The sequence below is a fragment of the Zootoca vivipara genome, chromosome 5 (genome assembly GCF_965207765.1).
Source record: "Zootoca vivipara chromosome 5, rZooViv2.hap1.1, whole genome shotgun sequence".
NCBI classification, from domain to species: Eukaryota; Metazoa; Chordata; class Lepidosauria; order Squamata; family Lacertidae; genus Zootoca; species Zootoca vivipara.
In genome coordinates this window covers 6,859,320-6,874,058 of record NC_142588.1, presented here as the reverse complement: position 1 = coordinate 6,874,058, position 14,739 = coordinate 6,859,320, and the positions used below count along the sequence as shown (strand labels likewise).

The 14,739-nt window shown below is 44.8% G+C and overlaps 1 protein-coding gene across 1 annotated transcript in view; it reads left to right on the top strand.

Annotated features, from left to right (window-relative positions):
• The window catches only part of CD9 (CD9 molecule), a 28,924-nt gene extending 14,565 nt beyond the window's left edge, over positions 1-14,359 (top strand). The window contains exons 2-8 of the mRNA XM_035138031.3: positions 5,522-5,621; positions 7,491-7,588; positions 11,107-11,181; positions 11,995-12,087; positions 13,126-13,218; positions 13,351-13,434; positions 13,989-14,359. Of these exons, the coding sequence (XP_034993922.1) occupies positions 5,522-5,621; positions 7,491-7,588; positions 11,107-11,181; positions 11,995-12,087; positions 13,126-13,218; positions 13,351-13,434; positions 13,989-14,054 (609 nt within the window). The 3' untranslated portion in view covers positions 14,055-14,359. The remainder of the gene's footprint in view (positions 1-5,521; positions 5,622-7,490; positions 7,589-11,106; positions 11,182-11,994; positions 12,088-13,125; positions 13,219-13,350; positions 13,435-13,988) is intronic.
• The last annotated feature ends 380 nt before the right edge of the window (positions 14,360-14,739 follow it).

Sequence of the window (14,739 nt, the reverse complement as noted above, 5' to 3'; positions counted from 1 at the left end):
TGCCAAGTTGCTGTCAGAGAAACAAGGGACCGGGCCGGAAATAGCAGACCGGAAGTAGCGCCGCCGCCATTTTGGAACTGGGCGGAGCATGCTCAGAAGTGACCTTTGATGCTGCTTTGCCCAGTTCCAAAATGGCCGCCGCGCCAGAAGGCGCACTGCAGCCATTTTGGAACTGGGCAGAGCAGCATCAAAAGTCGCTTCTGAGCATGCTCTGCCCAGTTCCAAAATGGCCGCTGTGCCAGAATAAACCGGGGGGAAACAAAAAAATCCGTTTTTTCAGCTAGGAACAGCTGGGAAAACGGGGATTTCCCGGGGAAAACGGGAGACTTGGCAGCTATGGAAGCGATCTATGTGCTTCTCGCATGCTCATAAACTATCTTCGTGCATGCGCAGAAGCGATCAATTGCGCTGCACACATGCGCAGAAGAGGTACTCTAGTTGCAGACTTTTTGGGGTGTGAACGGCACCCCGAAACAGATTAAGTCCGCAACTAGAGGTGCCACTGTATTTGCAGCTAGAAGCAGTAGGAGACGTGTGCTTCAGAAGGGAGGGTATTGTCTACAGGGCAGATGTTATCCTGCTTTCCTAATTGCCTAGTTGTGGTTAAGCACACCAGGAACCTTACCTGCCCCACCAAGATAACTGTGGATCCCTTCTTAAGAAATGTTCATAATACAATAAAGCGTTGTCAAGGAAAACCTCATGCCACAGCACACTGACCTGGTTCAGATGTTACACAGGGGCATGTGAAACCTGCTTCTCTCTTTCTTTCCAGCATTTGTTTTGAACTCACCTCAGTTTGTCCTGAGTTTGAATGAAATGACATTCATTCAACGGTTGCAAATGGAAGCAGATGATTCCAGGTTGCAAATGGAAGCAGATGATTCCCGTTTCCTCCTCCTCGTGGCCCCCCTTTGCCCAGATGAGCGGGTAGTGCTCAGGAACCTGAGGATGTTCGACTGGAATGTGGCCATTGAGTTACTTGATACCCTGCAGCATCTCTTTGTGTCGGTCTGATAGAATCATCCACTTCTCCTAGCAACTGTGAAGGAGAGGGGAGCTATGCATGCCCAAACAACCAGAAGGGGGTTACCAGTTTTAATAGGACCACCAAGCCACATTATACGAAGGAAAAACTTGTAAAGTTTGGTACACTGGCAATGTTTGAAACTTCTCTTGATGTAGCTGTTGTGATCTCCTTTGAGAGCTGCTAATCACCGCCTCCATATCAGGACGTTGATGAATTTTTTTGATACCCCTCCTCATGAAGGGGTGCACATGAGCCTTTAAATATGAGAAACTGGTTTATAGCACTGTTCATAGCAGATAACTTGTATAAGAATACTGCAGTGACTCTTGAATGTACAGTGAGAACCACATCAAAGGCATTTTCAAGCTACAAAAGAAACCTTGACAGAATTAAAGGATTGACTCTGTGTGTTGTGTTGTGTTGCTTTTGTTAGACCTGCCTCCCAGGCTGCTGGCTATTCAACCACAGCGTTCTCTGGGTCAGCTCACACATGGAACCGTAACATGTGGCATTTCACCACATAATGATACGTCACTGGATAACTCATCCATATGTTATGTTGCTGTTTATAAGATGCCTTGCAGCCAAAAAAGGGAGAGAGCCCCCCCCCAAGGTTGTGCACACACAAAAATATAAGCATACAAATACAAAAAAATTATATATATATAAATAAATCAAGGTAACAAAATCTTAAACATTTCAGAAATATTAAAAACCCAGTGCAGCCATGTTCCTGCAAAAAAGGCAAAGTGCATTCCTTCACAACAAATGCTGGAGAGAGCAAGAATAAATACTTAGGTTGCAGCTGCTCCTTAGAAACGTCTGAGGCAAGGGGTGAGGTGAGCCAGGTGGAAAAGGATTGCCCTTGATGTTCCACTAGTCTCTCCCCTCTAGCAATATCTTAAGTTCAACCATTGGTTTGTTGAGACTTACGCCATCCATTCCAGTTGGCAGTGGTTCACCAAAATCTCAGGCACAGGCCTTTCCCAGCGATAGCCCTCCTGAACTTGTAATGCCCAGGGAGTGAGTCAATGTTAGAAGCTCAGATATATAAGCTAGATGCCAAATGACTCCTTAAACCAGGGTTGCAGTTGCCATTATAGGGGCAGATGGCTCAAAAGTCATATTTTTCAATACAGTGCTACCTCATCTAGTGTCCGGCTCGTCAAGCGCCCATTCCGTCGAAACGTCCGCAGCAAACCCAGATGTACCAGAATGGGTTACTTCCGGGTTCACTGCTTGCACAGAAGTGTGTGCGTGCGCAGACACGCCACTTTGTCCAGTGTCCTTTTCGGCCAGCGACCGGGGCTCCGGAACGGCTCCCGGTCACAAAACGAGGTACTACTGTACGACTTTTTGGTTCCTGAAATATTCTGATTGTGCAGATAAAATATAACAGAATTCTACAGGATGTGTTGCTAGCATGTGAAAACAGTCGAGATTAAAGGATTCCCAGGCATCTTCACTTGGTAGCCAGGTGCAAAATGCGCCTGGCAAATTTCAAACACTGGATTGAATCTGGGACCTTCTCTGTACGCTAGGGTACAGCAGCCTTCCTTTCATTGTACATAGATTTTTCTAAGATAAACTGCCTCCATTGGGAAAAGACTAGCATTTGACGATACAGTGGTGCCTCACTTAATGAATGCCCTGCTTAACGAAATTTCCACTTAACGAAAGGTTTTTTCTAGCGGAGGTTGCCTCGCTAGACGAATTCGTTTTATGAAAAATTCGTCTAGCGAATCGCGGTTTCCCATAGGAATGCATTGAAATTCAATTAATGCGTTCCTATGCACAAAAAAATCAAAAAAATTCAATGCATTCCTATGGGATTCGCTAGACGAATTTTTCGTTATAAGAAAAGACCTGTGGAATGAATTAAATTTGTCTAGCGAGGCACCACTGTATATCAAATGTTACAAACATTTTCACCTTGTTGTTGGATTTCTGACGCTTCCTTTCCCATCTAGCATGCTTTCCTGCAAAGGGAAGGGCTGTGTCTCATTTTTAAATCTGCTTTACATGTAGCAGGTCACAGTAGACAGCACTGTTACGTAAGTGTCAGGATTCAAGACCCCAATCCAGGATGTTTGGAGTGGCCCTCCAGAAACCGTTTTCAGTAAAATGAGATACAGTATTTGTGAGAACTTTGCAGTACTTCCCAACTTACTCTCACCATGTGAATGAGGGAAATGGGACACCCAGCAACTAAAGCACACTCCTATTTATACTAAGCGTGACATAACCCAAAGAGATACACATGACAATATCGGTAGTAGGAATTTTCCACTCCCCAAACTAGATCTTCTGCTCTTTCTCTTGTTCGTGTGTTTGCCCAACAGCCTCCCTTGGGAGATAATCACACCTTGAGATAAGCTCCCAGTCTACGTGGTCTGGTGGAGGATGCCTGTTGCTATCAGTTTATGTAGACTTTACATTCCACTCAGCCCAGAGTTGCAGGACCCACCATTTCTCATAAACGCATTTCTCTTTCTTTCTCTTTCGATTGCTTTATACTTTCATTTCTCCTTCTCAGTAAGTTGTCTCTTGTATAAAGTAGTTCCCTGTGTTCCTAATTTTGGAGGGATTAACACACATTTGTAAATGGGATTTTAAAAATAAAATTAAAAATAAATCTGAAATGTTGCAAGGGCACGTTAGTAAATTCTCCTCTTAAAACCATTTTTGCAGTGGTTTAATGGTCTTATCCAGGGAACGCCTTGTACCCAATAATAATTGCGTTCTCAGAGATGAAACAGTGTGTCTCTGAATTGGCTCTTCCATGAGCTGGCATTGGTGCTTCCATACCCTAGATGGGTCTGCGGGTTTCAAACTGTGATCTGGAAAACTAAGGGGTTTCTCCATGACAAGATTAGTGACAAGCTTCCTTCAAAAAGAAGGAATTCTACCAATATTCTGCAATGTAGATTTTGCTGGCTGTGCATTCTAGAGCGCATTCGCAGATCGCAATGTGACAATGAGGCCCAACCAGCTCAGCCAGACATTCCACAACAGCAGAATGCGCATCTTCGAAAGCTCCCCAGAGTCCTCTGTAAAGTGATGGCAATCTCTCCTAGAATCCCAGTTTGGGAGAAATGAGTAGTAGATGATTTGTTGTTGTTGTTGTTGTTGTTGTTGTTGTTGTTGTTGTTGTTTATTGTTATTAATATAATGAATGACAGTCTTGTCATTCATTTTCCAGAATTTAATAATCTCCTTTATAACACAAATTGCACAACTTTGCAGTGAATTAGGAAAGCTTGAAAGCTTAAGAAACCTGTAACTTTTCAGAGTTTCGGATGGGGAGAGGGGAAAACATGAGACAAAAGACATGTGAACAGTTCACCTTGAAGTGTTTTCTCTTCTCTCTTTTTCATCTCCACCCCTCTTTTTTAAAAAAAGAACCATCCTGGTATTCTGTATTTGCCACCCAAGGTTTCTAGAATTCCTGTTCCGCCATCAAGACCAAGTACTGATGCTTGCAGTAAATGATCCTGGCCTGCTTGAGAGATTCCAAGGGCATTTGGTTGGCAGCTCTTGAAAACAGTAGATGGTAGTAGATGGGCCTCTCTTGTTCTGAATCAGAACAGGCAGTTCTTACATCTTCTATCTGTTACCCCAGCAGAATTCTACTTAGCGTTCTTACAAACTCTTCTTTCTACACAAACGGCATGTTTATTGGCGAAAGGTGTAAACGTATTGGCGTGCTCAAGGATCTGTATAATTTGGCAGTTGGTTTCAGCCATTTAAACAAAAATGCAGTTTCACTCTTCGCTGTTTTTGTTAAACCTGTGGGCACATGACTACAGTCGTACCGCATGTTGCGTTAGGTTCATGTTGCGTCTCTTCGGCTTGCGAAGGCGGCAAACCCAGAAGTGTTTACTTTCAGGTTGCGCACACAGAAGCGTTCTGCGTGCTTCGCACATGCGCAGAAGTGCTTGTGCAGAAGCACCACTCTAGTTGCGGACTTTTCGGGGTGCGAACGTTACCCCGGAATGGATCGTGTCCACAACTAGAGGTACCACTGTACTGTATATTAATTGGTGGCTGCTGTGCTACTGTTCCCTCTTGGGTTGTCAAGTGTGCCTGCCAGTCTGCTGAGTGATTTCCCCACACTCTCTCATGGAACCCCTTTAAAGCTACTGAAAATTCTAGCGTGCATTTCAGTGAGCATGCCTGGATCTCCCCACATGCTGATCAGATCTATTGGAATCTTTTGATTGACCCCTGTGTTTTCACCCTGAGTGCTTTCCACACTCCCCGAGGAACACTGCAGCCACGCCAAGCAGTCTTTCTGGGAACCCCTTCTCATGATATCAGCTTCCAAAGGAAGGACCAAAAGTTTGAAAACCAATCAGTCTAATGCATATGGGTATTTTAAAAAGTCAATAATATCGGGGGACTGTCCAAAATTGACTTCTTAGGCACCTAAAATTGTAAAATGCATAATTAAAATTTTTGTTTTTTGTCTCCCCCCCCCTTTTTCCATAGCTTGCAGGAACGGCAGTCCTTGCAATTGGACTATGGCTTCGATTTGATAAACAGACAAAAGATATTTTTGATCAGGAGGAGAATAAAACATTCTATACAGGTATGTTGTGAGATTATTGCTCAACGGTATGAACAGAACACCTGATACTTACACTGCTTTTAAAAGTATTAACTGTGACTAAGGAAACCAATTATTAGATGTGTAAAGATGCTTTGTACGGAATGACCTGTTCACATAGATACCAAAAGTATTAGGGTATTTCCTTGCCCTTGACAAAGTGAAATTTTGTATATGTGCCATCTCAGATTCCTTGGTCTCTAAAAATGTACAAAAATATATCTTCCAGCTGGAAACAGGAGTATAGAGTGCCCCCTAAAAACGATATGGCACTTTTACCCTAGCTGGAAATCTGAAATTGTGTAAATCTTTGAATTGGCAGAAAATTGGATACTTTGATATCTCATGATCACCACTAAGGATACACATTAAGAGATGCTAGCACAAATCAAGCTGAGCCACTCTTGGGAAAGACCTTTAATATTAATATAGTAAAATAATTACTATATTTTGTACTGTTTTTATCTTTAGTTTTTTCCCAGAAGAAAGGGGAATTTCTGTCCTTCCTTTCTTTTGACATCTTACAGTCCCGCTGTAGGAACATTGGATTTGTGGGCAAACAAGTCTGTGGGATTTTCTCCCTTGCTTCCTCCCCCACTCCCTATGTAACAACCAGTGTCAGTTTTTTCTTAGCTTGACACACTGGTGAAGTTATTAATGGTTATATATTCCATCCAAACCCCATTATTGGTATTATTGGTTTCCTAGTCCTTGTCTGGCAGAGGTTTCTATCTGCTGGGTGGTCTTCTTCTTCTTCTTCTTCTTCTTCTTCTTCTTCTTCTTCTTCTTCTTCTTCTTCTTCTTCTTCTTCTTCTTCTTCTCCTCCTCCTCCTCCTCCTCCTCCTCCTCCTCCTCCTCCTCCTCCTCCTCCTCCTCCTCCTCCTCTTTGTACATGTCATCAGCAAAACCATTGCGTTTTGGAATTGCAGTCAGCCTGGATTTTATGCCATGCTCCATAGACTTGGATGGCATGCTCTGCCATCTTTGAATTGCACCAATTGGGCATCTTTGAATTGCACTAATGGCTAGCCAGTTGTAACTTTCTCATATGGCCTGAAGCATTGTGGGGAGATGTCGGAAAGCCTATCCCACAGGTCATGCACGAGGGGAAAGGTCGTCTCTCACAGATAATAAAATCTGAGGATTTTAATGGATGCATTAGAAGGAGGACCAGAGGTACTGTGATGCAGAAGTGTTGAGGGCAGCCCTCCACAACACATATTGCAAAGATCTTTCTGTATGGGTAAAGTGGTCAACTGAAAGCCATTGGCTGAGAACGGCCATTTCCTCTGGCCGTCTGCAGGAGTTGAAGGTGCTGGCTGCTTGCAAACATTTGCAGATGCAGTTGAGGTCTTGATGAGTCCGGATGAGTCCAGAAGCTGGATTATTAAGGCTTGCACAACTGATAAGCTTTGCTGGGTCATGAGGGAGTCCCTAGCCAGGAGGGAAATACTCTTAAAAAGGACTGCTGTAAACCTTTTCTGGTGATAAGAGAAGTTAGTGATTTTATTATGGGAATAGAAAAAATAGCCTTCCCCACCGTCCTCTGCTCTCACCACCTAAAACCCATTATGGTAACTTGTTCTGAAACACTGCTAGTAGTGCTCTCTTTTTAAATCTTGGTGATTTACTTACTAAGTAGAATAAAATGAAAGAGGCAACAATAATGGTGCTAGTGTAACCATGTACACAACCTTCAGATCCTTGGAAGAAAAAGTGTAATACATAAATAGTAGTGGCAGTCTATCTGGTAGCCTTCATGTTGTTCAAACTTAAAAATATGAAGTTTTTTTTAAGTTGAGAATAAATCTCTGTTTTAATTTATTTATTTTTAAATCCCTCTGCCTCCAGGGGTTTATGTTCTAATTGGAGCTGGTGCCCTGATGATGCTGGTTGGTTTCTTGGGATGTTGTGGAGCAATACAGGAGTCGCAATGCATGCTTGGTTTGGTAAGTATGGCAATAGTTTCTACAGTAGGTAGAAGGCTATACAGTAGTACCTCGGGTTATGAACACGATCCGTTCCGGGTCGCAGTTCGTAACCCGAAAAGGTCGCAAACCGAGCGCCATTTCTGCGCATGCGCAAAGCGCGTTTTTCGCGATTTTTTGCGCATGCGCAAAGCGCGCACGACGAAAACACTTCCGGGTTTGCGGAGTTCGTAACCCGAAGTGTTCGCAACCCGAGCGGTTCGTAACCCGAGGTACGACTGTACCGCTTTAATGTCTGCTGAATTCTTTAATGTCTGTTTTCAAAAGGAAGTACTTTCCTTGACAATGTGCATAAACTCCTCCCAGAATGCACACTGTGCAAAAAGTTGCCGACACAAGTTAGATTTCAACGTTTATGTCACAGAACCTCCTACATGTAGTGAAACTCATTCACGTTAGACCAGGCATCCCCAAACTGCGGCCCTCCAGATGTTTTGGCCTACAACTCCCATGATCCCTAGCTAACAGGACATGTGCTCGGGGAAGATGGGAATTGTAGTCCAAAACATCTGGAGGGCCGAAGTTTGGGGATGCCTGCATTAGACCATGGATACCTGGAGCCCAGTGCTCCCTACTTCATCCAGTAAAAATCTTCCAAGAAGGCTTTCCTAGTTATGCTACCCGAGGATCCCTTTTAATTGGAGTTGCTGGGGATTAAAATCTACTTGCATGTGGGAAGTCTTGATATAATTTGCCTTTGAACTATTTCCACTCCCTAATTCAGACCCCTGGGCTCTCACTTGTGGGGTGCCTCAGGGTTCTGTCCTCTCCCCCATGCTTTTTAACATCTACATCAGGCATAGGCAACCTTGGCTCTCCAGATGTTTTGGAACTACAACTCCCATGATCCCTGACCACTGGCCCTGTTAGCCAGGGATCATGGGAGTTGTAGTTCCAAAACATCTGGAGAGCCAAGGTTGCCTATGCCTGATCTACATGAAGCCGCTCGGAGAGATAATCAGGGTGTTTGGGCTGGGTGTTCTTCAATATGTGGATGATACCCAGCTCCACCTCTCTGTCAAATCAGAACCAGTTAAGGCTGTGAAGGTCCTGTGTGAGTGTCTGAAGGCGTTTGGAGCAGCGCCGTCTTAAGCGCCCCTGTCGCCATGGTGCGGCGGATCTCTCCGGCGCCCTTCCGCCCCGTTTCCCAGCGCGGTGGTCGTGGCGCTGCTGCGCGGCGGGCGGGCGGGCAGGCACAGCGTGATTTCTCTGGCGCCCTCCCGCCCCATTCCCCAGCGCGGTGGGCAGGTGGGCGCCGCGTGCAGCTGCGCAGCGGACCGGCAGACCGGCCGGCCAGCGGGCGGGCGCAGCTCGCGGCGCCCTCCTGGCGGGCCGGCTCCATGGTGCCCTGCGCCACAGGGGGTCTACGATGAGCCAGCCCTGGTTTGGAGGATGGATGGTGGTTAACGGATTGAGGTTGAATCCTGACAAGACAGAAGTACTGTTCTTGGGGGACAGGGGGCGGGCTGGTGTGGAGGACTCCCTGGTCCTGAATGGGGTAACTATGCCCCTGAAGGACCAGGTGCGCAGCCTGGGGGTCATTTTGGACTCACAGTTGTCCATGGAGGCGCAGGTTAATTCTGTGTCCAGGGCAGCTGTCTACCAGCTCCATCTGGTACGCAGGCTGAGACCCTACCTGCCCGCAGACTGTCTCGCTAGAGTGGTGTATGCTCTAGTTTTTCTCCGCTTGGACTACTGCAATGCACCTTTGAAGGTGACTTGGAAACTGCAACTAATCCAGAATGCAGCAGCTAGACTGGTGACTGGGAGTGGCCGCTGAGACCATTTAACACCGGTCCTGAAATATCTTCATTGGTTCCCAGTACGTTTCCGAGCATAATTCAAAGTGTTGGTGCTGACCTTTAAAGCCCTAAATGGCCTCAGTCCTGTATTCCTGTATACCTTAAGGAGCGTCTCCACCCCTATCGTCCAGTGAGGTCCAGTGCGGAGGGCCTTCTGGTGATTCCCTCATTGCGAGAAGTGAGGTTACAGGGAACCAGGCAGAGGGCCTTCTCGGTAGTGGCACCCGCCCTGTGGAACGCCCTCCCAGCAGATGTCAAGGCAATAAGCAACTATTTTACTTTTAAAAGACAACTGAAGGCGGCCCTGTTTAGGGAAGTTTTTAATGTTTGATGCTGTTCAGTTGGAAGCCGCCCAGAGTGGCTGGCGAAACCCAGCCAGATGGGCGGGGTATAAATAATAAATTATTATAATTCATCCTCCTTTCTATGGGCTTCTATGATTTAGAGCAGCCATTTAAAGCTTTGGGTGCAGCCCATGAAATTTCCCAGTAAGTACCCATGTGGAGCACAGCCCCAGTCTGTGAGGTTCGAGGCTTCTCAGTGCACGGCATTCCTTTTTGGAATTCCCAGGTACGGGAACAGAAGTGACGCCATTCCGTTGGTCGCTGGATGCGTATAGTGCAACAAGCAAAGCGGGGTGTGCAAATTGATACTCTGCTATAATTTGATTGCAGAGTTCACACACGGTGCTTGGAGAAATGCTGCGCAGTAAGCCCACAATTTATTGCACATTTAACTTGCGCACATTCAGCTTTAGGTGTGTTGACATTAAAAAGAAAAATAGGGGGCAGGGTTTCTGGGGGAAATGTCTTTGGCAATCCTACCTGCTGTTGAACCCAATGGGTTTTGACGATATGTGATTTTGGCTTTAGGAGCATACCATATTTTTTCTGTGTATAACACGCCTCCATGTATAAGGCAACCCCTATTTTGGGGGACACAAACTGAAGAAAATGGCTGGGGGGGGGGAGATTGCGAGATTGCCCAGAGCTGTTAAGCTTTTTTTGCGGAGGACTGACCAGAGTTGTTGAGCTTTTTTAGAGGGGAGATTGCAAAAAATCACTCACCCGTCAGACCATCACACAGCAAAAGCTGTTCCCTTCCTTGATGAAAAACAGAAAGCGCACGTCTAATACACAGAAAAGTACAGTAACCCCTGCATAAGTGACAGGCTTACTGTATTGGGGAAATGTCACTTAGGGTTCACAGATGTGTTTAGCAGTAACATGAGTGCTAATATAGATCATTAGGTGAGAGAAGAAATCCTTTTTGCGCTGAGAATTTTTCAACGGAGTCAAAGCACTCTATACGCCTTTATCACAATAATCCTTAGCATGCATACTTGAGTGTTGAATAAAGTGGAACTTCTGATTGCATAGGATTGGGCTGCGCAAGTGTGAGCTAGGAAGTTCAGATGTCTCCTCCAATGTCCTCAGTGGTCTTACATGAGCTGCTACCTCCAATGTCCTCAGTGGTCTTACATGAGCTGCTACACTTAGCCTGCTATCCTGCCTTGGAAGGTGACTGTGATATGGTAACTGAGATAAAGTTAACGAAGCACACAGAGCATTCTAAATCCCTAACTATATAGACTTGTTCAGTGTTATCATCTCATGTTTTTATAAACCAGCCATGAATGACCTTACTCTAAATGTCTCTCTTCTCCTTTGCCTCTAGTTTTTTACCTTCCTTCTCGTGATTTTTGCCCTTGAAGTAGCTGCCGCCATCTTGGGATTTTCAAACAAGGAAACGGTAGGCGGACATCTTTTTAAAGTTGATTTTGTATGCCATCTAGAATTAGAACGGAATCCTACATCCAAAATTCTGCCTCCAAATATCTGCTCTGGATTAGCAGATAGAAACTTGAAGTAGAGTTGTGGGTCACCAGTATTCTCGGGACTTGGCAGCTGAAACCTCCAGTTGGTTTCCCCCAGTGGTTAAGGACTATGTGGGCTGTAGTAGTATTAGTAGTAGTAATTACTGAGGGGGACAGAATAGAACTTGAGGCACCCCATAACCAGAAGGCCATGAGATAGAGCAGCAGTCTACTAGCACCTCCAACAGGTTCTGTCCTGGCCAGAAAGAACTGGAACCAAGACAAGACTGTGTCCCCCAAATCCAGTCTGACAACCAATAATAAACCTGTCAGTCTTTAAGATACCACAGGGCATACATCATATTTCCTTATTCCAAGCATTCCTTTTTGGTAGAATAGGGGCTGCCTCCCCACCCCTCACATCTGATTGACATGGTACACACCACTTAGACCTAGATGCAATCATGGTTTAATCCTGATTGAGAATTCAAAGCGACACAAGCGCTATTCCCCTATTGTCCTCCTTTCCCTCCCCCTCTGTAGACATTAAGCCCTAGATATGGCCAAGTTAGATTTTTTTGGGGGGGGGGGGAGCTGGGGAGGGCAAGGAGTGTTTTGGAGATTAGCCTGAAGGACTTCAGCAGTCATGTCGTAGACAGCATATTCCAGCTTCTCCTTTTCAAGCAAAAAGATTAATGTAACCAATTTGTCATTATTGGGGTGAATTATTATGTTGTTTGTGTTTTTAGATTATTAAGCAGGTGCAGGAGTTTTACAGATCAGCATATGACAAAAGAAGGGAACCTGCCGCCAAAGAAACTCTGAAAGCCATTCAGGCCGCAGTAAGTCAGATCAGATCTCAACTATTTTTTTCTTTGCTTCTGTAACCTGTTCAGAGCACTAATCCATGATGGGACTCTTTGCATTTCCCCCTCCCCAACAAGTGCTACCTATAGTTGATGTTAACATCCGCACCAAACTTGTTTAAAACCGACTGTGGTCGGTGCTCAAGTTGCAGCCGTCACAAACACTGTCCGTAGTTGGAGGAGAATTGGAAGTGGAGGGGAGGAGGCAATTGTGAGATTGGGGTGGGGTGGGGGAGTTGCCAAAGCTCTTAACCATGCCTAAGAAATTGAAGAACATCCCATCTCCACTGAGCCAGCGAGTGCTAGGAATGAAAGCCAGGAGTCCCAATTTGCAGCAGCTTAATCTGGGACGCGGGTGGCGCTGTGGTCTAAACCACTGAGCCTGGGGCTTGCTGATCGAAAGGTCGGCGGTTCGAATCCCTGCGACGGGGTGAGCTCCCGTTGCTCAGTCCCAGCTCCTGCCAACCGAGCAGTTTGAAAGCACGTCAAAGTGCAAGTAGATAAATAGGTACCGCTCCGGCGGGAAGGTAAACAGTGTTTCCGTGCACTGTTCTGGTTTTGACAGCTTAGTCATGCTGCCCCATGACCTGGAAAAACTGTCTGTGGACAAACAGCGGCTCCCTCGGCCAGTAAAGCGAGATGAGCGCCGCAACCCAAGAGTCGTTGGCGACTGGACTTTACTGTCAGGGGTCCTTTACCTTTACCTTTGATCTGAAAGGGGTGCTATTGTTTCTTTGTCCACCAGTCGCTTCCACCTAGACCATTGGGGCTCATTATAGTGTGGACGTGTTGTGTCCAGTGCAAGGCTGCTCAAAGGTTTTCTGCATCATGGATAGCTCCAAGTGAGCAGCTTGCTCTGACCAAGTTGAGGAGCTAAAATAATCTCCAAAGATCTTATTTCAGCAAAGTTCTTCGAGTTGATAATTTACCCAGATCTGTTGACTTGTATATATGTTTCAAGGACACCCATATTTTGAAAACACAACTGAAATGTAACTTTTCTCTCTGCTCTAGCTAAACTGCTGTGGCCTCACAGGGGCTATTGAGGCACTAGTTGAAGACACTTGTCCCAAACAGAGCGGTCTCGTCGAAACCGTGCAGCTACAGGTATGTCATTGGACCCCAGATAGGGACATGCCTCGTGGTACTAAATCTCAGCACAATGTGGCAAAATCCATCTCTTTGGTGCTTGCATGTATAAGAGTACAGAAGGTGAAGGGTTGTTCTTTTTTTCCCCAGGGATGCCCTTCAGTTATTGAGGAAGTCTTCACCAAAAAGCTGAATGTGATTGGTGCGGTCGGCATCGCTGTTGGCGTGGTGATGGTAAGTACCAACATTTTCCATAAGTTTGGCACATAGCTGCATGTTGCATAATGCCAAGCATGGCGTTTTTTGTAAGACCATAATTATAATATTTATACCCTGCCCATCTGGCTGGGTTTCCCCAGCCACTCTGGGCGGCTTCCAATAAAGATTAAAAATACAATAAAACATCAGTCATTAAAAACTTCCCTAAACAAGGCTGCCTTCAGATGTCTTCTAAACGTCAGGTAGTTGTTTATCTCTTTGACATCTGATGGGAGGGTGCCACCACCGAGAAGGCACTTACATGTAAAAGCCATCAAGAGGCCCAATTCTGCTAAGAGAAAACCAGCCGTGGCAAACAGTGTGAAGCTCAATGGCTGGTGTGATCTACTCTCCTGCAAGATCTGAGGACACTTCAGAACTTGAGCTGTGCTGCACTGTTTTTCCAAACCATCGCTGGCTTTGAACCATTGCAGTTTAAACCTGGAGCAAAATTATTTAATTCACTGATCTCCTTGGTGGTATTCTTCATGGAGAAACTTTGCCAATTGTGTGTCTGTCTTTTTTTTTAGATCTTCGGTATGATTTTCAGCATGATCCTTTGCTGTGCTATTCGTAGAAACCGAGAAATGGTCTAAAGGAGCCTCAGGCAGAGTGGATTATAAGCAGCATTCAAGGAATTGCCAGTTATTCACTTTAGCATTCTGAAAGTCATTTCTAAAGTTATATATTTGTTTTAAAAATGCTTTATTTAGTACTGATCTTCGTTTTTATGTTTTTGTTTATAAAAGTTTAAAAGAAATCTAATTTTGAGAAGGTACTATATTTGTTAAGCTAAAGTCTAACAACTTGTATATAAGGGTTTGTCTTCTTTATTCAGACTTAACTGGGATGTAACTTACATTGGAGAAAATTTGATACTTAATAAAGATTTAAGACCACATAGTGACTTTTTTTAAAAAGTGACTTTCTTTTCAGTGTACTAATTCTGACACAGGAGGGGGGTAATGAGGGCTAAATTGTTTTTTCATGGTATTTCTTAGCAAAATCCTCAAATACTGAAAATATTTCTTGCATGTGGGTAAGATCCTGACTCTTTTCTCCCGTTACTATAACAGACTTGGTGGGCAACAAATATTAAACTAAAGCATCCTATTCATGAGCAACAGACTAATTATTGAAATTATTTTAGATATATATTGGAAGTGATTTAATAGGTGACAATTGACAATGAATATCTTCAAAACTACCATGCAGAGGAGTATTTTTTAGTTGCTGGGGGAAAAAACGTGACAGACATGAAGAGATGAGTCAAAATATTTG